This window comes from Pelodiscus sinensis, chromosome 2 (assembly GCF_052426305.1).
Source record: "Pelodiscus sinensis isolate ZL-2025 chromosome 2, ASM5242630v1, whole genome shotgun sequence".
In the NCBI taxonomy this organism is placed as follows: Eukaryota; Metazoa; Chordata; order Testudines; family Trionychidae; genus Pelodiscus; species Pelodiscus sinensis.
The window spans coordinates 15,321,383-15,346,464 of NC_143053.1; the positions used below are offsets into that span (position 1 = coordinate 15,321,383).

Consider the following 25,082-nt stretch of genomic DNA (forward strand, 5'->3'; position numbering starts at 1 on the left):
ATAGGAAGATAGAGTCTGGGGGGGCAAGGGGAACATGGGACAGAGAAGGAAACTAAAGGAGGGGCCTGTTTGATGGACGAAGGGAGGGAAGGAAAATCTGGAGGCGATCTGTGTAGGGGAGCGGCTGTGGGCCAGGAGATTGTGGAGCAACATAAGGGAAAATGACTGGGCAAGGAGGAAGTGATTGGAAGATTAGGAAAGGAGGCTACAAAGCAATAAGGAAAGGGAAGGCACCTGCTCCTCTTTTAGTCCAGTGGCGCCTTATCACCTGCATAAAATGTTACATGAGTGTCTCCCCTTTGCAGGAGGGGATCTCTCAGCCCAGAGTCGAGGGTTGGGGGGGCGGGGGGGGGGGGGCACTGTCATCTATGTAATCAGGTGCAGCTACAACCAGTGAAACAAAAAGCTGGTGTCTGGCAAATGGAGGGCGCACACCTTGGAGGCTGCCACGTGCCTGGGAGGAGAAAGCTATGGGCAGCTCTTTCTCCTCTTGTCTGAGAAGCTGAAGGACAAATTGGCTGAGACCCTCATAGTAACAGGAACAATAGTGAAAGTGGCTGAGAGCCAGGCATGGCTGGGCACGCTGCCTGTGGTTACTATGCCTGGGAAAGCAGCAAACGGTGTGACCCTGTGCAGCTTGTTGTAAGAAATAAAATACTTCAGTCTCTTGTTTGGATTGCAGTGTCACCCAGGAGCCCCAGGCGTAGCACCGGCCCTCACTGTGCTAGCGCTGTACATACACTCGGTCTGATAGTGGCCGTGCTTGATGCTAGTTCTGACTTAGCGCACAACTGAGGCCTAATCATGGAATTGCAAGTGGTTCCTCCCTAGTGAGGAAAAGCCCTTCTGCACCCTCTAATAGGAAGTGGTGAAAGGCATTATGGAGCCCAAACTATCCACTTAGGCTTGTCCTGGCCCAGAGGGAGGTAGCGTACAAGGGAGGGGACAGATTGACACAAATCAAAGGTTAGTTGGCTGATGAAGGGTGTTGCGCTAAAGGAATGGATCCCACTGCATTTTTAGTTTCCTCCATGAATAATTTTTGTGTATCTTTCATTTTAGAGATTTTGGCAACATTCACACATGACATCTCACATTTGGGCCCTGCCAGTTAAGAGGCACGAAAAAGCAGGGAAGACCATAATTGATGTGTGTGGTCGCGCGCACACACACGCGCGCGCACACACACACACACACACACACACACACACACACACACACACACACACACACACACACACACACACACACACACACACAGAGATTCACACACACATTTTCTAGAAGCTTCTAAAAAAGAAAGCAGTTGTGTATTCATTCATTGTTTTGCAGTTCTTTATTCCCTCAGAAGCATAGCTGTAGCATTTCAGCTGGGAAAACCTACATCCATATTTAACAATCAAGTCCCACATTTACAGGTCGAGCGTAACTCAAGGGCTTCTTGATCCCAGCCAATTGCATCTTCCCAATACATTGCTAAGTACCCCAGAAAATGATATTTACAAACACAGCTCTGGAAGTTATATAAATAATGAAATCACAGTTTGAAATTATATATGCGTATGGAGAAGGCTGTGCTTACATTTCATTTATAAACACGGCCCATCGTTTTAATATGCTGCTCTTCTTAAAGCACCTTACACTGTTTTGTCTTCCAAAACAAAACCAAAAACGCGGGGGAGGAGGAGGAGAGAATTAGTGGCTTAATTTAAAATATTGCATAGTATTTGAGTTCTGTAGCATCCCGCACTCCCTAGATAATATAATACTCGTAATTACATTACCAACAATTACAAATAGAGTGCAACATACTTGCATTTTATGTAACACCACCCCCTGCACGGACATTGGCGATCAAACCTGGGACCTATGATGCTAAAGGACACATCCGTTAGCCAAGGTTGCAGCACGTTTGTGAAGTTCTAGGGGGTCCTAGCCACCACTAGAGGGAGACAGGGTACCACTTCCTGCAAGCAGGGGTTACAGGTTAATATACATTTCTTCGTATTTTTAAGTTACAATTGACTCAGTGCAAAGGCACCTCGTTTAAGTTATATATTTGGTACTTTAAATTGTGCATCAGGTGTACCTATTATTTAAATGGTTTCAAACCTCTGAGGTTTGTGCCTTCAGGCCTGATGGAGGTAAAGCGAGCCATCACAATTTACTGACCTCAACGAAAAACAAAAAACAAACCCAACCAGAGTTTTGCTGCTGAAGGCAGCAAGCACAGATCCTCCAATTCCACACACACTTCTCCTCATACAAGTACATGAACGACCATGAAATGATGTGCATGGAGTAAACAGGGCATGGGCCAAAAAAAAAAAAGGCCTTCTCTTTGCCCTTTCCCAGCAGAGTATTTTACCTTTGCTGTAAAACATAGCACCAAAAGAATTCTAGCACCTGTCCAGAGATTGGCATTTTTCTCCCTGCATTATTGTTGTATTACTTGTTTTACTGTAACACCTCACAGTACCTGCAGAGATCAGCTGGCCCATTGTGCTAGGGCCCTGTGTAAACAGAAAGCAAGAGCCAGAACTTCCTCAAAGCACTTACAGGCTAAATTAATTAGCCAAAGCATGGAGAATAAGATTCTTATTGTCCCTATTTCACAGATGGGGGAACTAAGGCACAGAGAGATTAAGAGACTTGTCAAAGGACGCTAGTGGCAGAGGCAGAAAGTGAACTTAGATGTCCACAGTCTCTGAACCACCAGGTTAACTTTTTCTCAAAACTGTATTAGAAGGGTTCCATCTCATACCACAAATGGAATTAACTTGCTCCCACTGTCGGTCTCTCAGATGGGGCTCTGGTACAAATGAAACGTGGACGTGTCTTGACAAAAGCTGTTTGGCAGTCACATCACTTGAGAACAGCCTGGAGATGCCAACTGCATATCAGTTCATAATAGCTTCTTTCAACCACTGAGGTAAACAGTCCACAGCCAACACATCCTTAGGGCAGCTCTAATGTTTAGACAGACAGTAAAAAAAGTTAAACCAATGAGCCTACAGCGTGATTCTGGTTATGTCCTTTGACGATGTTGCCTAGTCTCTCTCTTTGCCACTGTGTCTATGAAAATATAGTGCACTATATGTGAGTATCTACATAGCCACAGACAAGTACCAAAGGGTATGTACATGGTTTTATAGATTAGCCTGAAGCAGAAAACGGGAAGTTTGGGGAGGTTTAGCGCCCGCAATTCACTGCATAACTCAGGCACAGGTAGCGTGAGAGATGACTCCAAAGCCCACACATGAACCCCTCTCCTTTGGAATCCAGGCTCCACCTCATGGCTCTGGCCCCTCTGTTATAGTACTATAAATCATTCAGGGGGCAGCATGGAGTTATAAGTGGAAAAATGCATGATCATGTGTGTGCGCTACCCAAGGATCATGAGCACCGACTTGGGATGAGCTGCACAACTCACCCCTGTCCACCATCTCCCCCATACAGCAGTACTTGTGGTCACTGAAGTCTAGGATTCTGAGGGTGTCTACACTGCACTCGTAGCTCAAAATAAGCTACACAATTTTAACTATGCAAACGGCATAGCTTATTTTGAGTCAGTTTTGAAATAGCTTATTTCATAATTTGGCGCTGTCTACACAGCACTTATTTCGAAAACGTGCTATTCCGAAACGTCCCTTACTCCTCATAGAATGAAGCTCACAGGGATGTCGGAATAGCGCATCGGTTATATTTTGAAATAACAGGCTTGCTGTTAGGATGCGGAATAGCTATTTCAGGATACTGGAGGGATGTCTGCAGGGTAGACGTAGCCTGACATCCCTCCACCATGAAACCTCCAGGAGCCAAGGAAAGGTCTGAGGAGGGGAGAGGCGTAGTGCTTTGTAGTTGCTCCCCAATTAGCGCTCCCATGCAAGAGTCAGGTACAAGCTGGCTTGATTTCTGGGATCAGAGACCCAGAGCGACACTAGAAATGCCTCAGCGACACAGCAGTACTGCTACAAACACTGCCATGCTGTTGGGAGGGGTTCTCTCTTCAGTATCGAGAATCTAACCCCGCCCCCATAGGTCTGGAAGAACGGATTGATTCTGTTGTCAACCTAATACTGGGGCAGAGGGGGGTTAGGGCAGCATTACACAGCACAGAGGTGGGGATTTTTCACAGCCTGAACGGCATACTCAAGCCAACAATTTTCTAGGCTAGTCCAGGTCTCAGAGAGGTCTATAAATCAAGGCACAACTGATGGCTAAGGAGAATAGAGATCAGTGCTAACCCTCCCCTTTTGATACACGTCTTAATTCTTTACCCCAGCAGAACGCCTATTGTGGGGCAATGAGAGTTTTTCAGAATAAGGGTTAGATAAAAGTGCAGCAGGATTTATCCCAGTAGTAAGTAAAATGCCGGTAGCAGCACCTCAGCGAGTGTAGTTTGTTATAGTTCATCTTCGGCTGCAGGATCTGCCCCCAACCACTCTGGCTTGGATTTGCAATGGGTTTGGTGCCAGAGTTTGATTAAAGGTAGTGAGCTGCCTAGCTCCCATTAATTTCATTGTGAATTAGACACCTAAATATGTTTTAAAAAAATCTGGCCCTTGGAAGTTACCTCTTCAAATGCAGACAAGTTATAAGGAACTCTAACCAGTGGAAATAATAGCTTTAATAATCTTGGTGCTGTGGATAAGGAGCTGGAGAAAACAGTAGGAGGCAATAGTGAGAGTTCCCCAGAAGAAGGGTTATAAAAGGGTTACAGCAGGGCAGCACAACAGTGAGAAAGAAAGTTTACAGTGGTGTGCTTTTGAATTGAGATGCTTAGAGTCCCAGAAAAATCTCTGCTCTGAATGTCTTTCCAAGTGCAATATTTCACCCCAATTTTAATTTGTGTTCACAGGGGTTTTTTTCTCCCCTAAGTGCAATTTATTTCTAGTTATAAACTATTCTTTACACAGGACTGGACACCACTGGTAGGAATTATAGATTTGGCATAGTAAAAATGAGTTTTTTCCCCTATGGCTAAACTCCCACATCCTATTCACACTCTATCATTTATAGCTGATGTGGAGAGACTGAAAAATCAATGCAAAAGAAATGACCTGATGCAATATACAAGAGTCCGCTAAATTCCCTGTTATCTTAGAATGGGAGGTCAAGTCTGAAAACATCCACTCAGTGTGCAGCGGCAGTCAAAAAAGTAAATAGAATGTTAGGAATTATTAAAAAAGGGATAGAGAATAAGACAGAGAACTTCTTATTGCCTGTATATAAAACTATGGTATGCCCACATCTTGAATACTGCGTACAGATGTGGTTGCCTCATCTCAAAAAAGATATATTAGTATTGGAAAAGGGTCAGAAAGGGCAACAAAAATGATTAGGGGTTTGGAATGGGTCCGATATGAACAGAAACTAAAGACTGGGACTTTTCAGCTTAGAAAAGTGGAGCCTAAGGTGGGATATGATAAAAGTCTATAAAATAATGACTGATATGGAAAAAGTGAATAAGGAAAAGTTCTTTACTTATTCCCTCAATATAAGAACTAGGGGTCACCAAATGAAATTAACAGGCAGCAGCTTTAAAACAAACAAAAGCTTCTTCATTCAGTGTACAGTCAACCTCTGAAACTCCTTGCCAGAGGATGTGATGAAGACTAGGGTTCAAAAAAGCGCTAGATAGATTCATGGAGATTAAGTACATTAATGTACAAAACCTCTGTTTGTACTAGCCTCTGTTTGTCTGGAAATGGGTAATAGGACAGGGATCGTGTGAGGATTACCTGTTGTGTTCCCTCCGTCTGGGGCATCTGGTATTGGCCACTGTCAGCAGACAGGATACTGGGCTAGATGGACCTTTGGTCTAACCGAGTGTGGCTTTTTCTATGTTCTCATGTAGTCTAGACCATGGGCCAGTGACAGACATTGCTGCCTGAGACATGAGTGACTGGTCTTTTTTTCTCTCATCCAGAATTTGGTCAACACCCCTTCTGTAAAATTGTAAATAGATTTTTTTTATTTTAAATTTGCAAGGAACAGCCAATGCAGCTATAAAGCCTGGGCCCCCAAATTTTCCACTCCACTCATGTATTCTCATCAGTGGTGTGGATAATAATGGGATGAGCCAGATGTTCCCATAAATTAAGTCATTTTTACATGCTGCTGGAACCGTAAAGTGGTACCAATTATATTTACACACATCTGCATCAAGGGGCTCTAGTGGAAATGAGAGCAGGGTGAGAAGTGTGTAACACTGCCTCTTGTAACAGTACAGGGCAGGGCAGCATGCTCTGAACTACCTCCTTGGCACCATTCTTTGTGTTTTATCCTTTCCTTATAGATCTGAATGAATGGGGAAGAAGAGAGGCACAACTTTCCTGCTCCAGGCCTGCTGCGCTTACCTGGAAACAACAGGGAAGTCTGGGTCTACATTATCTTTGCTGGAGAACTGTCCTGTGGTGGAGATCTGCTTGGGGTCCATGCAGTGGCATTGCCAAAGTTCCAGGGACTGGGTTCTGAGCTGCAGCAGCAGTACAGGAATTCTAGAAGAAAGTTCCTGGCCTCAATTCCTAGAAATCCCCGAGAGATCTGGGCCAGCCTTGTGGGTTTATTGCATGGGGAAGCTTGCATCCAGCCAAGTGGAACAACATGAGGAGAGTTCTGCAGAAAGTTTCTTCCCCTTAAGCTCTGCCCATGGATTTTACCATAGAGAATGGTAGCACGTGACATTTTCCGGGCTGATCTCAGCTACAGTGATGAGTGTAGTGAGTGATTCCAGACTAAGGCTATGTGTGGACTATGTTTTGTTTTCGAAAGAGGGAATGCAAATTCTGTGGGAATTTACATATCTTCTTCCGATCTCACTTTCGAAAGAGGAGCTTTCAAAAGTGAAAGTAGTCTGGGCGTGGGTTTTTGGGGAAAAAAAAAAAAAAACCTTTTTAGAAAAAAACCGCTCTTCCTTAAAAAATGAGGTTTACGCGGTTTTTCCCTGAAAAAAACGTGTCCAGACTATTTTCACTTTTGAAAGATCCTCTTTCAAAAGCGAGATCAGAAGAAGATATGCAAATTCCCATAGAATTTGCATTCTCTCTTTTGAAAAAAAAAAATCGTAGTTTAGATGTGCCCTAACATTGTTATAACCGAGACCAAAATTTGACCCAGAATCTTAATAAAGGACATGACATTGTGGCCTTACTGACACAAGAAAAATCAATACCTATTTTGCAGCTCAAAGAATGACAGTACATGAACCTTGTCTATGCCCATGCCTAAGCCACTGATAGCAACAGTGCAGTTACATCATTGCTGAAATAATGTGTGCTAATTTTTCTGGAATCTAAATCCTTTTCGGGCATTAAACTGCTGGCACAATGCATTTCTTTGATGCTCTTTTAACATGCTCACCATCCATGGTGCACAACAGCCAACAGGCATGTCATTTCTGTCATGGTATCTGAGCAACATGACTCAATAGAGACATTTGATCAGCTGGGTGCTAATAACGAACTGGAACCCTGGCGTTCATTAATGGACGGAAGTTTGCTATAGCGGAAAATCCTGCCTGCTTCAAAGTCTCTAAAAATAGTGAGAAACAAAACAAGACTTAATCTTGACTTTGGGAAACAAATGTTACTTTGGCACTGGATGAAAGATTTGCCTATTTTAAAACCTCTGTAAAATCAGAGCAGTAGCTCACGCCAGCCTTCCACCACTTCAGTTTGCTATTTCAGAGTAATCATGGTAATGTGCCAAGTCAGCGAAGATGTCATTGGGGTTCTTGCAAGTCAGGCTGCAAAAGCAGGCGTTGATCCACATGATTTTCCAGGAAAATCCCGTTTCATCCGGGCACTCGAACCTCACTTCAATAGTCTTCGACTTGTATGGGTTGCAACACCTGTTGTCTGTACAGACACCACAGTATTTCGGCCTGTATGTGCTTTTGCTCACACAGCCTGATATGGTGTAGTTCATTGGTTCATCTGCTCTATACACGGCCAAGCATTTCTTCCCAGGCTAGAACAGGAGAGAGGACAGAAAGGGAAGCAGATTAATTTTTACTGCATGGTACTCTGATACTGCTTTGCCCCAAGCAGGTAGCTCTTCTCTGAGAATGGCCACAAAGATGGTCAAGAAATGGAACACAGTAAAAAATGGCAACATTTCCAAACGGCTTCAGCTTCACAAGATTCAAAACAAGGTTTCATTTCAAAGTTTTTTTTCCAAATTATGTATAAAAAATCCAAATTAAAATGTCTTTTCCCTCCCTCTTGCTCTCCAGAACATGACAAAATAAATAATGTCTAGGGTGCATTCCCCACCCCCCATACTTTTTCATTTCCCCCCTTTATTTTTCCTCTCTACTTTTCCAAAATTCTTCCACTTCGAAAGAGTAACTGTTTTTTCCTTTCTCCTCCTCCCACTTTCTCCCAGTTCCCCTCCTCTTCTCCCTCCCTCTCTCTCCTTTTGCTTCTCAGCCGCATTTCCAAAGATGGAGATGTTGAAAAATTTGAGTAGGAAAAAGAAAACATGAAGGCTACATCTACACTGGCATGATTTTCCGGAAATGCTTTTAATGGAAACGTTTTCCGTTAAAAGCATTTTCGGAAAAATCGCGTCTAGATTGGCAGGACGCTTTTCCGCAAAATCTAGAAGCAGTTTTCCACAAAAAAGCCCTGATCACCATTTTTGCGATTGGGGCTTTTTTGCGGAAAACAGTAATGTGCTGTTTACACTTGCCCTCTTGCGCAAATGATTTGCGCAAGAGGGCTTTTGCCTGAACAGGAGCAGCACAGTATTTCCACAAGAACACTGACAATCTTACATCAGCTCATCAGTGCTTTTGCGGAAATTCAAACGGCCAGTGTAGACAGCTGGCAAGTTTTTCCGCAAAATCAGATGATTTTGTGGAAAAACTTGCCAGTCTAGACACAGCCGAAGAGACATAGTTAGGATTGGGTAGGGGGCTGGACTTGATGACTTCCTGAGGTCTCTTCCAGCTCTATGATTCTATGATAAAAGAAACCCAACACCTCAACACTCTTCATTTTGAAACGTTTTCAGCTTTTGAAAAACAAATGTTGAGTCAAAATTAAACAAGCATCTGTTTCATTTCAAATTTTCCCACAGAAAATAATTGAAAAGTTAAGTCAAGTTATCTTTTCCCATGAAAAAGCTAGTGTTTGATAAAATGTAATGGGAACATTTCCTCTACAGATAAATTTCAATCGGCTATAATTAGCAGTCCTCACCTGCCGTGTGAGGTTAGCATTGCTGTATAAAATACTGCCCTGATGTAGAGACCCTGCAGCCTTTTAAGTCCTGCAAAAACCCTCATTTCAGCATATGAATGTAGGCACTTGGCAACAGATGCACGCTTTTTGCAACATTTCTCAAGGAAAAAATACATATTGTTAAATACAGAATGTGAGAAATCGTTTAAAAGGGGATAGAGAATAAGACAGAAACTATCTTACTGCCTCTATATAAAACCATGGTACACCCACATCTTGAATACTGCATACAGATGTGGTTGCCTCATGTCAAAAAGGATATATTGGCATTGGAAAAGGTTCAGAAAAGGGCAACAAAAATGATTAGGGGTTTGGAATAGGTTCCACACAAAGAGAGGTTAAAAAGACTTGGACTTTTCAGCTTGGAAAAGGGGTGATATGATAGAGGTCTATAAAATCATGACTGGTATGGAAAAAATGAATAAGGAAAAGTTATTTACTTGTTCTCATATCATAAGAATTAGGGGTCACCAAATGAAATTAACAGGTAGCAGGTTTAAAACCAACAAAAGGAAGTTTTTCTTCATGTGTGCACAGTCAACCTGTGGAACTCCTTGCCAGAGGATGTGGTGAAGACCAGGACTTTAACAGGGTTCAAAAAAGAACTAGATAAATTCATGGAGGTTAGAGCCATCAATGGCTATTAGTCAGGAGAGGTAGGAATGGTGTCTCTAGCCTGTGTTTTCAGAGGCTGGAAATGGGTTACAGGGATGGAATCACTTGATGATTATCTGTTCTGTTCACTTCCTCTGGGGTATCTGGAGTTGGCTACTGTTGGAAAACAAGATACTGCACTAGATGGACCTTTGGTTGACACCCACAGAGAGCACACACCACATTCCTGATGGCCTTTCTACTAGCACAGCCATGGGCACATCTGAGGGAGCAACTGGCATGCTGCTGTCACCTATAGGGAGCTCCTGACAGAAATTAAAGCAATCATCCTGTAATCATCCTGCTATTTACGTCCTGCAATGAAAGAATAGGGCCCTAGTGGTCCAGAGATGAGAAATCTCACCTATCTGCATCAGCCAGAGTGCATCTAGTCCACAGGCTGAAAATGCTAATCAGTAAGGGTATGTCGACACTTTCACCCTCTTTCGAGAGAGGGATGCAAATGCAGCTGAGTGAAATGGCAAATGAAGCACGGATTTGAATTTCCTGCACTTCATTTGAATAATCGCAGACTGCTGCTATTTTGAAATACCCTATTTCGAAATAACAAACGCTGTGTAGATGCAGTTATTTCGAAAGAAACCCTTCTTCCAAAATAACTGGTAAACCTCATTGTAGGAGGATTAAGGGTTATTTCGGAAGAAGGATTTTCTTTCGAAATAACTTAGTCTAGACAGCGTTTCTTTTTTCGAAGTCGTGCTATTTTGAAATAGCACCATAATGCAACTATGCAAATGAAGCACGGGAAATTCAAATCCACGCTTCATTTGCAATTTCGCTCAGCTGCACTTGCATCCCTCTCTGGAAAGAGGATGCAAGTGCAGACAAACTAAGTCAGTGTCTCCTTATTCTCCATCTCATTCATTGTCAGGAGAGCTAACTTATCACTCTCTCCAACATGTAGCTCTCATGGTTCCCTGCACCTGGGCCGTCAGGGGCAGCCAACAAGTGAACGAAAAGCTGTGAAATGGACCCACCTTAATGTGTTTGGTTATATCCACCTCACAGGGCCGCATGTTACAGAGGCGACTCTCTTTCATGAACCTGCACTGGTGGTTGTCATTGGAAATGCGTGTTGAGATCCCCATCCCACAGGTTTTCGAGCAGAGGCTCCAGGGGGAGGTGTGAATGATGCAGTTCTTCTGCCAGGATTCATTCTCTCCTTTGTAAGCTACAGACCAAACCCAGAGGACATTATTTTACCACACAAACATGCTTGCTCGTTCTAACTGCTGGGCAGATACATTGAATAATAATGAAATCCAATGAAAATGGCTCTGTTTTTCTGCTCCACTCTGTTTCAGAACTTTATCGCCCTATGGCATTTGTCTCTTGTATGGTTGTGGTACCCTTCCCTTTGGGACAGAGGTTGCCTTCTTTGTCTGTATAGTGTCTAGCACCATGGCGGCCTGGTCCTAGACAGGGGCTCCCACAGGCCATCACAATACAAATAATTAACAATAGAACCTCGCACCACTCAGTGTCAGAATGAGAGGAGATGAGAGAAAGGCATATTTCTGTACTGTCCAGCTGACTCATTTCCTTAGGGAATGGTCCATACATGGTCTTTGTGGAGGGCTGCAGTTCCCAGAGCCTTTCATTTCTAAATAGGGTGAGGGAATATTCCCCAGAGAACTTAGGCGGCACTTGCATTTTGGCCCCATCAGTCTGGGTTCAGGGTTTAATGTATTCACTGCCTTTAACTCAGACGTTCAGGCAGTTTGCAGAACTTTAGCTGGCCTTATCTGTAATACAGCACAGCCTAGAGGTCCCAAGGAAGAGAGAAGTCCCATTGGGCTTGATGCTGTACAGAGTAAGAAACAGACCCTGCCCTGAAGAATGTATGTTCTAAATAGACAAGACAGACACAGGCTCTATTCAGAGAACTAAATTTCTTGTCTAAGGTCACACAAAGACAGAGCAAGGATTTGAACCCAGATCAGGAGACCCATCCAGAACCTTAGCCACACTTTGCTGGGGTTCACGGATGTTTGATGAACATGAAGGGTTTCCCAGTAGTTAGGACACTAGTCTAGGTCATAGCAAACCTGGATTCCAGTCCTTGCTTCACCACGGACTTCCTGTATGACCTTGAGCAAGTCCCTTAACTTCTGTGCCTCAGTTCACCATCTGTGAAATGGGGAGAATGACACTACCCTAACTCACCAGGTGTTATGAGGATAAATAGACTAAAGACTTTGAGGCATTATCAGCACTTAAGGTGGCTTTCTGCTGTCACCTCTCTGCCTATTTTCTCAGCTAACATGCTTTAGCTGGGGCGCCTGCAATCCTACCTTTTATGGCTGGTTGTGCCATAAGTCCCAAAGTTGGTCAGATACGGTGATGTGGCAGTGCACTAGGTGTGTGGCACCTCTACACTGCTGCATTGGTCAGTAGCAGAATACGGAGTCACAAGGGTGATTTGCAGGGGGGAGTCCACACTGCAGTCTTCCCTACCCCCCTCATTTGCTGTGGTTAACACGGTTGTCAGTAGCACTTGGGAATTTTGCATAAACCCGCTGCCGGGTGTGAACACAGCAGGGGCTGTTAGGTCTCTCACTCTGTCTGAGTCACAGAGGATTGGATTTCATTGCAGCTACCAGCTATTGGACTTAATTTTTAGGGCAGGCTGCAGAGATTGCCCTGTTAGCTGTGACAATTCCCCATGCTGGCCAAGGCGATCCCCATCACACACACACACTCTACCTGCAGACGAGATGTGTCGCGGCGATGTCTTCCTGATCTTCTTTGAGTCATCACAGATCCACTGCTCACAGCACTGGCCTACGATCTTGACTTGCTTTGGGTTCGAGCACCAGATGAGGGGAGGACGTGAATTGGTGCAAAGTGTCATACAGCCCACTGCTCCATTAATGCATGTGCAGTTGTACTTGCAATTGGGCTGGAAGGTCTCTCCATTCTTATACCGGATTCCATTAAGGACACAACCCACACCCACAATTTCTAAAAGGAAGAGACACAGAGAGAGACAGAGAGCGAGAGAGAGAGAGAGAGAGAGAGAGAGAGAATGAACACACACCATGAAAATCATAAATGGTCCTCAGAACAACAAATTTCTTTCATTGGGAACTCCCCACCACTGTGCTCCAGAGCAAAGCAGATCCTTACTATTTCAGGCCTTATTATCCCTAGTCAGGTAACTCCCCTTTTAGGTACCAGGGATGTGGCAGATTCCTTCTCAGGTCTGAACAATGTATTTTATTCCTCGCTGCATCTGCCAGGAGTCACCCATGCATCCACTGAGTTTTTCTTAAAGTTTCAAGTTCTCTTTACAAATAAGCATCCAAACACACTATCATAAGGATCCAGAAAATTGCAGCAAGCAACAATGCTACTGCAAAGGAAGGAGTACTGCTTGGAAAGAAGTGCTCTGGGAAGGCAACTCGGGGTCATAGTGGATCACACGTTAAAAATGAATCAACAGTGTAACAATGATGGGGAAAAAAGGCAAGCATCAATCATAAGAACATATAAGAACATAAGAACGACTGTACTGGGTCAGACCAAAGGTCCATCTAGCCCAGTAGCCTATCTGCCAACAGTGGCCAGCACCAGGTGCCCCAGAGAGGGTGGACCGAAGATAATGATCAAGCGATTTGTCTCCTGCCATCCCTCTCCAGCCTCTGACAAACAGAGGCCAAGGACACCATTTTATCCCCTGGCTAATAGCCTTTTATGGACCTAACCTCCATGAAATTATCTAACTTCTCTTTAAACTCTATTATAGTCCTAACCTTCACAGCCTCCTCTGGCAAGGAGTTCCACAGGTTGACTACACGCTGTGTGAAGAACTTTCTTTTATTAGTTTTAAACCTGCTACCCATTAATTTCATTTGGTGTCCTCTAGTTCTTCTATTATAGGAACTAATAAATAACTTCTCTTTATCAGCCCTCTCTACACCACTCATGATTTTATAGACCTCTATCATATCCCCCCTCGGTCTCCTCTTTTCTAAACTGAAAAGTCCCAGTCGCTTTAACCTCTCCTCATATGGGACCCGTTCCAAACCCCTAATCATTTTAGTTGCCCTTTTCTGAACCCTTTTCCAAGGCCAAAATATCTTTTTTGAGGTGTGGACGCTCTGCGAGTTTTTGTGAAAAAGTGGCCATTTTCCCGCAAAAACGCTGTAGTGTAGACATAGCCTAAGTGTGTGGGTTACATGGGCACCACACTTCAGGAAAGGTGGACACATTGGAGAAAGTCCAGACGAGGACAGGAAAAAAAAAAAGCATTAAAGGACTAGAAAACATGACCTGTGAGAAAAGATTGAAAAAAACGGGGTTTGCTTAGTCTGGAAAAGGGAAGACTGAGCTAGGACAAGGATAACAGTTTTCAAGTACACTAAAGGTTGTTGCAAGAAGGAGCATGAAAAATTGTTCTCGTTAACCTCTGAGAATAGGACAAGAAGCAAGGGAGGTTTAAATTGGACATTAAGAAAAACTTCCTAACTGTCAAGGTTGTTAAGCTCTGGAACTGATTCCTAGCCAGGCTGTAGAATCTCTGCCTTTGGAAGTTTTTAAGAGCAGGTTAGACACACACCTGTCAGGAATGGGCTAGTCTAATTATTATGTCATCCAGCCTTGCAGGTAGGGCACGCAATTAGATGACCCATTGAGGACACTTCCAGTCCTGCATTTTTATGACTATGTGTGAAAGGGATGTGTTGAGGCCTACCTAGAATATGTCAAATGAGCACCAGTTTAATTGTAAGTGTAAAGGAAAGGCAGCATTGTCAGATACAGGAGATAAAAATAAAAACAAAATTTGATTGGTTGACCAACAATAACCCCGCTTTTAGGGAAGTAAGTAACTCAGACAGCAGTATGCAACAAAAGTGCTGATTATCCCAAATGGAGCAGACGAAAGTTTTTTGTAAGGGCAGAATGAGACAACAAAAATCTAATGTCAGCAATTGTCAGGCGAGTGGAGGAGTACCAAAATACCGAAAAAGGGTATATAAAGTTAGCTGAAACAGACCACGAGCGGACGGGTTGTGAATCCAAAAAGCCAGGTCTGATCAACCAGGGCTCCCTCCCCGGCGCTGAATCTCGCTGCCGCACATAAGCTCCGAAAGGGGAACAAATAAACTCCGAAAGGGGAATGAACACCAGTCGTAAGTTGCAACAAAAAATCCAAAGAAAGGAAAAACAAAGAAAAGAATATCTCCTGAATCTAAGCAATGCTTCTATCTTTCTTAACGTGAGTATTATATAGTTGTTAACTCCATAAATTGTTTAAAGGTAAATCAGGAGGGTATATCTGTAGGAGAAATTATTATTTCTTGTTTTTTTACTGTACTGTTTTTCTACTTTTTCTTTGTATATTATATTGTCTTAAAAGAATCAAAAATAGTGAATTGATTTAAATAGAAAATTAATTATAAAGTAAATAGAAAAAATAAAAAATCTTTGTTTGACCCTAAAAAGGAGTATTCCTCTATCTGTAGTTTCAAATCCTTTAAAGAACCAAACCCGGTTACCGAAACTATGTTCATAGACAAATCCCAGGGACATTCAGAGCAACAGGAGCTGCCGATGCGGTGTATCTAAGCCAAAAATATATGTACATCACTTACGTGCACATACTCCTATTTCGTACCTAGGTCTGTCTCCACTGTAGTCACAGTACAAGCCCCTGTGGAAGTCACAGGTATCTGCCTCCGTGCAGTTCTCTCCGATCTGTTTGGCACATGCCTTGCAGCACTCACAGCCGTCGGTGATCAGGCTGACCCCTGCTGGACACCGTGGCGGCGACTTGGGACACTCGCATGGCCACTTACAGTACTGAGTCCGTGTGTAGCCCTCAGTCACCAGGGTGACAGCAGGGGGCATGGTGGCTGAGTCCGGGGAGATGGCCTACAAATGAACAAACAAGACTCTCAGTCCTGTCTGGAAGAGCTTGGAAATGTTTATCCACCAGTTAACCCATTTCAAGTGACCCAAAGTGACCCAGAAGGAATGAAGGGACCACAGCAAAGCACTATGGAAGGGGACTTCATCTGAAGAGCGTCCATCTCCCTTTTGTTGAGTAATCTCCATCAGCAGCCTGGGATAGTGGGCCAGCAGTCTGGAGAGGCACCCATCCTGGATGCCCTTAGCAGAATGATGCTCAGACTTTTCCATACTGAGACCCTTCTCCTACCCTTCCCAGCTGAGCCATTGCTCCTTTTAGCAATTGGGGAAGGGCAAACAGGTTGTGACCTCCTGAGGCCTCTTCATGATCTGAAGGTTAAGAAGCCCTGGCTTATCTGAAATCCCTAACCAATGCCCTTCTCCCAGCTGGTCAGAACTGGAGACAGAAATCTTCAAATACTGTACAAGAGGCAATTTGGAGTCTTACTGTAAAATGAGACCAGGCAGGGATCTCAGGAAGCCAGCCTGTCCTCATAGGAGCTCCCAGGAGTTTCAGATGAGTACTTGGTCTCTTATTTTTCTGGGGCATTGGCCATGGTCAGAAGACAGGATACTGGGCTAGATGGACCTTTGGTCTGACCCTAATATGGCCTGTTTGTGATTTCAGGATTTATTAAATACACTTACAAATCTATTGTAGATACAGTTAACATATCACTAATCACTGTCAATATATGCAGTGTATTTGCTTTGGCCCATGTCCTGTTTCTATGGAGAGCCCTTTAGGCTGCTCTGCTCTTAAAGTTAGTATAAATTACTTTAAACCCATGTAAATAAAATATAAAATACACCAGAGTGACATCAAAGCAAAAATGAAAAAAAGCAGGCCCTTTATTTCAGTATTGCCCCTTCCCACTGCATAATTTCAATGTGTGCAGCGAGCAATCACCAAACGAGAGAAGTCTATTTACTTTGTTGTTAATCATTAGAACTACTTAAAGAGCAAATCCAGACATAAAAAGAAAATGTACAGCAATCCTATGAGTGCATTATCATGGCACAACTCTATAAGCAAATGCATTTGCAGTGACTGGTGTAAGCAAGAGCAAGCAAACAGATTGGCTGATACAGGTTTCAGCTTGTGCAGCTAGGAAACTACAGATCAAGCAACATAAGTAGCAAAGATGAAAACAAATAAACCCCTCAAACCATCATTCTTCTGTTTTTAATTCATAGATCATTTTTATTTTACAATTTGAGCACACACACTCCCTTTCATTGTCCCTCACAGCTGGGCATTAAAAATGCCCATTGCTGACAACGGATAGCACATAGGGCCAGTATTGTTTCTGGCCATTCTTGGGACAGGAAATAACTGTAGTGGTTCCTGGCATCAGATGTGGAGCTAAAGCACAGGTAGTTTGCTCAGATGCCATCGGCAAAATACAGATTATGCAGAATTTCCTTCAGAGCTCAAAGAACATCTTGTTGCATGAATGGGTGACATTCTGTGGCCTGGTGTTACACAGTGGTCAACATTAAATGGTCTTAAACTCTAGGAATCTAAGACCTGACCAGGGGAATTGTGTCTCACTTGGAGAATTGGACTGCTGTGGAATTCCATCACTAGGGCCAAAAATGAGACATTAGCAGACTAAAGCTCTATTTATGGTCTAGCCAGAGCCATCTTGCATTAGTATGAGCTACATCAAGACCTCACAGACCTTAATTTATCTTCACAACAAAGTTGAGAGTTACTGAAGCATTATTAACACCCCCGTTTTATGGAGAAGGAGTCAAGGCAGAGAGATTGAAGTGATTTGCTTAAGATCAGGCAGAAAGCTTACAAGAGTTATTAACTAACCAGTCAACCACACAATGTATTTGGAACTCAAAGTATACAATCGGGCAGCAGTGGAGATTTAAAAAAAAGCCAACACCAGTAGAGAACTGTGTTAAATGTAAACTACTAAAAAAAAAAAAAAAAGGGAAAGCAACTTTTCAGAGTTACAGTCACGAGCAACCTCCATTCCTGAGATGTTTGTAACTTCCCCACCCCGAAGAAGAGTTCTCTGTAGTTCTAAAGCTTGTCTTTATGAATAGCAGAAGTTGGTCCAATAAAAGATATTCCCTCCCCCACCTTGTCTCTCTGGAGACTGATGTCAAACAACAGTACAGGTATCTTCCTCACACTATCCACAATACACCTCCATCTTCCTGTGGAAGAACCAGCTGTGGGGACCAGAGAGGAACTCAGCCTCTAGCCCAGTCAGGCAAATTATCTATAACACATGTAAGCATTTATTCAATAACCCTTCGCTGGAGCATCTTGGAACCTAAAGGATGCCCCACAGTGGAGGGGTGGGTTTCTTTATGTAGACATTGGCACAATAACAACTGCAGTGGCTAGATCCTGTAGCTAATGACATTTTATAAACAGCTCCACAGACTGAACTCCTGTCACTCAACAGGTAACATGGTGGTCTGGACTTTCATTCATTGTCATGTGTTAATTTAAAAAAACAAAGCACAATTTCAGATGCTAGTCAAGCTTTAAGAAATTGCTTCATTAGAACATAAATACACACGGTGTCCATAAGACTGGGGTACAGAGAGATTCACAAAAGCATGCTACGGGATAAGATTTACTCCAAAGACCCAAAGGACTGAGGTCATTGTCAAGTATATTGTGGAACCCATAAAGTGCCAAAAGCAATTTGCATTTTGGAACCATTTTTCAGCTTTTGGTAATTATTTTGCATGATTACTCTCCAATCTGCAAATAGGCCATCTTGGATGCACAGGAGAAAATATTTCTCCGCTAGTTATCGATGACAACTTCTGATTTCATTCCTTCCAAGTTACCAGCCTGTACTCATGTAAGAAAAACACAAGGCGCCTCTCACCCTGTTATGGCTGATAATTCTCTATTAAGGTCACTCATGACTCCTTTTGGCAAGCTCCAAAATGAATTGCCTTTTGCACCTGCAGAGAATAACACAACTCCAGCCAACAACAGCCATCTATTTAATATGTACTCATTCCAGGACGGAAGAAAGAGAAGATGATAAATGATAGTATAACATGGCCACAATCTCAGTGTTTATAATGGCCAAGTATTTTTATGTACAATTCTTGCTCAAAGGAATAAAGTAGATGGCAACAGTTCAGTGGCATGTCTTGCATACTGGCATTATAATTTATTAGTTCCCTGGGAAGCATTGTTACTATAAGTTAGTTTTGTTTTTGACACCCTTAAAATCTGGGTAATTGGGCTGAAATTACTGTATATATATATATTGCTTTAAAAACAACAAGTAGTCCTGTGACACTTTAGAAACTAACAAATACATAAGAGCATGAGCTTTTGTGGATAAAACCCAATTCATCAGATGAATTGGAGTGGAAATGACAGAATCCAAGGGATTAAAGTGGATGAGAAGCTGGATATGAGTCAACAGTGTGTCCCTGTAGCCAAGAAGGCTAATGGCATATTGAGGTGCATTAGTAGGAACATTGCCAGCAGATCTAGCGAAGTGATTATCTTCCTTTATTCAGTACTGATGAGGCTATATCTGGAGTCTTGCATCCAATTCCAGGGCCCCCATTACAGAAAGAATGTGGACACAATCCCAGCAGAAGGCAACAAAAATGACTAGTGGATGGGAGCACGTGATTTATGAGGAGAGGCTGAGCGATTTGGGCTTATTTAATCTACAGAAGAAAAGAGTGAGGGGGGATTCGACTACCTGCAGGCGGTTCTAAAGAGGATGGAGGGAGGCTGTTTTCAGTAGTGACGAATGGCAGAACAAAGAACAATGGTCCAAGTTGCAGTGGGGGAGATCTAGGTTGGATATTAGGAAAAAACTATTTCAGTGGGAGAGTGGAGAAGCACTGGAATGGGTTCTCTTGAGAAGTGATGGAATCTCCATCTCTAGAGGTTTTTATGTCCTAGCTAGACAAAGCCCTGGCTGGCATGATTTAGTTGGGATTGGTCCTGCTTTTAGCAGGGGGCTGGACTTGATGCCTTCTTGAAGTTTCTTCCAACGCTAGGATTCTATGCACAGCAAAAGCAGTTACCTGTCAATTGTAGAACTCATGTTAATGAAGCTAATTAATAGAGTTTGATGTGAAAATTCAGAGGTTAAAGGCAGTGGAAATTACTTTTCAAGCCACTCACAGCAATAACAGGAGGGTTTTATACCAAATATAAAGGAATCTCTAGGCTTCTTTTTTCAGTAGCAAAGTCCCACATTTACTGCAGTATAAATCAATCATTTTGCTTTCAGTTGTGATGGCCTTTTAAAACAAGTTTATTCACTCACTTGGCTCCAGGGTGCAAGATCTCACTCTTAAAGCATTCTTCTTTCATATTTTTTTTTTCTAGAGATAAGCCTAAACCAAACCCTGCGTCACAGGGGAGACCAATGAGCTATAACAATCTGCAGTGCCTTTAGATCACGTTAACAAGGGTGGGCTGTTTAACCTAACGAACATTAATACTTTTTACCTACTGGGGAAAATTCTCTGCTAGTGTAGAGTGGGGAACGCCAAAGATCTCAACCTATATGTGTAGCCCCTTTGAGGGGGAGAGGTCTAAACACTTTATTATGTTCAGTAACTCAGCCTTGTAATACAACTGGAGGAAGGCACATTTTTTTATCTCCATTTTGCAGATGGGGAAAGTCAGCATGACTTGCCCTAGATTATTCACTGTTACGACAGAGCTGAGACTAGGATCCAGGAATCTGGACTAAGCTTGATAGTGCTCTGCTCAAATCACATCTGCATACCCCACTCCTGCTTTGCACCTCAGGATGTAAATATTAATAACCACCTACTAGGGATGTCAGTGGTTAACTGGGTGGTGCTTACTGGTTAACTGGTGGCTTGGCTGGACTGCAGCAGCCCCCCTCCCCAGGTCAACTGCACCACACTGCAGACTGGGGAATACCTCAGCCCAGCAAGGCCTGCCCCACTGTGCCATGAGCTGGGGAGTGCTCCAGCCCAGCTGCACCATGCTGTGGGCCAGGGATGCTCCAGTCAGGCCACGCTGGAACAGCTCCTGGTTTACCCACAGTGCAGTGCAGTTGGCCTGGCCCGGCTGGAGCAGCCCCCTACCCATGGGATCCTGTTTAAATGGTTAAACGCAATGTTTACCTAGTTCACGGATTAAATGGGATTTTACATCCCTACCAGCCAGAAGTTTGTTGCACTAACAGGAGGAGGTTGTTAGAGCCACCTGTCAGTTTTGCAAAGCATAGGTAGAGCTTCCCAACCTGTGGCCTGTGCAGTAGGAATTAGAAGAAGATAAAAGTTATGGAACTCAAGAGACCTGCCAGTGTAGCCCCTCTATAAGCATAGCTCATAAGGCCTTATAGCCTGAGCAGGAATAGCTGCTCAACAAGTTAGCACAGGGAAATGAACCAACGGTGACTTTAAGTCACAGGATGGAGTAAGAGTTGGTTTATTGCTTTGTAACAATCACAAGTGTTGCAAACTGCTGATAGGAAACTACAAGGCGGCAGATTGTACCAGTTTAGAGTAGTTCTGGAGTGGAATATAATAAGCACAAAATAAACAATATGTTAACCTATACCATAAGGACAGCCCAACATGATAAGGGTGAGCAAGTTAAGATATGGTGAAGGAGGGAAGAGCTATGCCATAGGTATGGGGGACATCAAGGCCTATAAAAACATCTGGTCCCCAGCACAGCCATTGGAGTTCTTCACCAACATGTCAGTCAGACTAGGATCTGACTCCACCTTTAGAGCTCTCCCTATGGGTGGAGCACATATGTACAGATATCGGTGCCAGTTGTGCTTCCAGTGTTATATTATCCCACTTTACTTGCTTGGCTTGTTTTACTGTCAGGACTAATTGTAACAATAAAACGTTGACAGCTACAAGAGGTCTTCTGTGAGCTTTCTTGACACTGCTGAGCCCCTAGAGGGATGCCAAAAAGCAGCAACTCTGGTAAATTGGGTCTGATCCTGGGACAGAGTGCTAATTGGGCAACTTAAATCAACCATTAAACAACCAACAGAGCAGGCAACTCTGCTCATAAAGCTCATGCCATGTATGCTGTTCCTTTGTCATTGAAACAGTTGCTATTGTAAGCAGGATCTGAAGGAATGCTTCCTTTACAGCTAGCAAGAAGCGGGGATTGGCCCTGGGTGTGTCTGTGTAAATACAGTTTGCTCCTGCTTGGGTTAGATATTCAGTAGCTGGAGTGGTATTTTGCCCATTGTAATCAACTTAATTTGTCACCCAACTCTAGCCATGTTTGTATTAAATGGTGGGAGAGCTAATACAGGGCGACACACACACTATTCAAAGAACAGAGCTAACTCGGCACTATTAAGGTTCTGCTAATTGTGCTTGCCTTGTGTTTTTTCTATCCTGATTCCTAAGAGTTGAGCGCTCTGGAGACAGATGGGCGGAAGTCACAGCAAAGAAGTGGATGGCAGCAGGGGTGACCGACAGCCAGCAGGGCAGCAGTGAGAAAGGGACTGACAGCTTCCGTGGGGCCCCAGGCATAGTGTGTTGGGGGGCTGGCTCTGTGCCCACAGAAGGCACGAGGCTTCGGGAGGAAGGGCCAGGTGCAGGGCCAGGGCAGCCTGGATTGGATGCTCCCTCCAGCCCTCAGGCCTGTGTGGAGTGTGAGTTATAGCGATTTAAAGGGTCCGAGGTTTGGGACCCTGCTGCAGCTGTGGTGGCTGGGAAACCTGAGCCCCTTTGAACCACTCTGTATTCCTCCAAACTTACTGTCCTAAGCATGAAGAAAATAAGCATGTGATTTCAAATCGTTCAAGGCAGCAAGGCGAGTGAAAAATGCGTCTTTCCTTTTTAAAAAAGTAGCTCACATTCAAACACAGTATTGTACGTACTGCACTTGCCATCCCTCCGCCCTCTCTGCTGCTACTTGATTGTGCACTTCCAGATCCAAATGAAGCGTGGGTCAGTTCTTAACTCGGGTGCTCGTAACTCTGAGGTTCTATGCTATCCCTTTTCTACTGCTTCCACCTAGTGGTATGAAAAATCCCAAAATATATGTGCAGAAGGTTTCATTGAACCAGCAGGAATGTGACACAGCAGCTACAAGCCAAGTCTTCATGATTCAGAGAGGCCGAAACAGCATCTTTTGTATTCACAGATTTGCATGTTCCTAAAGCTGCCCTGACTTGGCCCCTCTGCAAAGAGGTGGCTTCTGGGAGTGTTAAACCAGACCGACCATTCAAACTACTTGATAACATGATACACCTGAAATCTCACCCATTACCGTGACTAGAGCATCAACCTCCCTCCTCAGGCTGCAAGTGGCCACAACTACCCTAAATTTGATAGTGGCTTGGGGATATGGAGGCTTCTCTCCAATCCATCTGTGCCAAGGCAACAGCTGTTTAAACCCTGCAGGGAAAGGAGTCCAGACTAAGTCCTTAAGTCCATGCCGAGGTTCAAAACTTGTCCATCTCCACCAGCAGCCTTCAGCATCTGGGCAAATTCCCCAGGAATACTTGGTGCACTTCAGGAACACCTGAGCACCCAGCTATCAAAAGTAGTTGAGGTTTGCCCTTTGAATATGAGGAGGGCTTTGATTACCACACACCACCCCTGTTCCGCAGTGAGGAACTTCACAGATAGGCAATACAAATAGTAAAGCTGCAAAAGCAAATAAATGAAGAATGGTTTCTAGGAATATGCAGTTTATCCAATGGTTGAGCACCCCATTGTCACAGAATCAGTGAAAATCTGGCTTGATCTAAACCAAGAACTGAAACAGCACACAGAAAAAATAAAAAGAAACAAAGCACCTGGAGCTCTTGATTATTTAGCCATGAAGACTGGTATTAATATACAAAGGTTGCAGGGTCAGCCCAGAACAGGATGAAAAGCCTGGTAGCACATAACCCAGAATCCTTTCCTCCCCTACCAAAATTTAGAACTGAAGATTTAGATTTCCACTTCCAATCTCTATTTGCAAGGCGCTTATGTCATTATTCAAAACAGGAGAAGTTACAGATCTCAGAAAACTAGACAGCTTTAAGCCCCTTTTTAAAATATGCACATTCACATCTGACACTGACTTGTCCTATTTTTTTGCACGTTTGTATTTGTGTGGGTGAAACTTCATGAAAATCTGTGCTAGGTAGGGAAAAATAATTTAGTAGAAGAATATTGCTAAGGGCCTCTCCAGTAGATCTTGTGGTTCCTACTATATCTAGTAGCCAATGTTCTCTATAAGCTGTGCACTTATATGGCTACTCAGGAGAGATTCAAATGCCACCCAGCTGAAGATCCACAGCTAGGTTTTTTTGTTTCTATTGGTGGTGCACATTCACACATGCCTCAGTGCACATAGAAAAATTTGTTCCACGCATGGATGGAAAAAATCTGTACATGTATGGAAAAGATTAGAGGGAACATTGCTAGTAGCTATATCATTGCCATTTGTGTTACTTCTGCACTATTGACATTTGCAGAAGCAGAAGAAATACCATGTCACTTATCTGATGAATTAAAATAGTGACAACTCTACTCAATAATAATTGCAAACTGGTTGCAAACCTCTAGAATTCAAAATATGTTTGTGTAAATGTAATCAGATGAAATAATGAATATGGGAGGACCAGTTAAAATCTGACCAAGAATGATTTGAAAACAGGAAATAGTGCTGAATGTCAAAACTAAAACAAAATAGCCATCAAACCTCCACCCTGATCCAAGTTTTTAATCAGAACTCATCAGCTTCACCTGTGATGAAGGGTGTGGCCAAAGGCATGTCTATAACACGCCCACAGTTGACCTGCTGCATCAGGGTTTACAACAGACCTATTCCACGCTTGATGAAGACGACACTAATTAGGGTTCCATGAAGCAGATATCACCTGGCCAGTTTACATCAATTGGGCAGAAACCAAAGAGCTCCCTTCACATTCTTATCTGAATGCCTCCGGGCACGTCAGTGGGGTCAAAAGAGAGAAAGATAAACTGGACAGCGACACATCGTTACAGGATGCTCCCCCTGCACGTCCTGAAGCCAACTCCACAAGCAAGAAGTTATCAGAGAAACCCTGAAGAGTCACTAGATGTCGCTATGTAACTGACAGGAGGGAACATTCGAGAGAACTGCAATAGGAAGTGCCTATCACATATGAGGGGAATCTTTCTCCATTCTGAGCGAGGGGTGCCTCTCTCCAGTGGGGGTGGTGGGAGATGAAGCAGGGTTGGGGGCAGGGCAGGGTCCATCTAACAGAGTCTCCCCACTATTGGAGCGGG

General features: G+C 43.5%; 1 protein-coding gene across 1 annotated transcript in view; it reads right to left on the reverse strand.

The window, feature by feature from the left end:
• Window positions 1–1,321: 1,321 nt before the first annotated feature.
• The window catches only part of CCN4 (cellular communication network factor 4), a 60,868-nt gene continuing 37,107 nt past the window's right edge, over window positions 1,322–25,082 (reverse strand). Inside the window, exons 2-5 of the mRNA XM_006123536.5 lie at window positions 15,524–15,803; window positions 12,633–12,890; window positions 10,904–11,097; window positions 1,322–7,974 (exon numbers count right to left, since the gene is read on the reverse strand). Coding sequence (XP_006123598.1) covers window positions 7,675–7,974; window positions 10,904–11,097; window positions 12,633–12,890; window positions 15,524–15,803 — 1,032 coding nt within the window. The 3' untranslated portion in view covers window positions 1,322–7,674. The remainder of the gene's footprint in view (window positions 7,975–10,903; window positions 11,098–12,632; window positions 12,891–15,523; window positions 15,804–25,082) is intronic.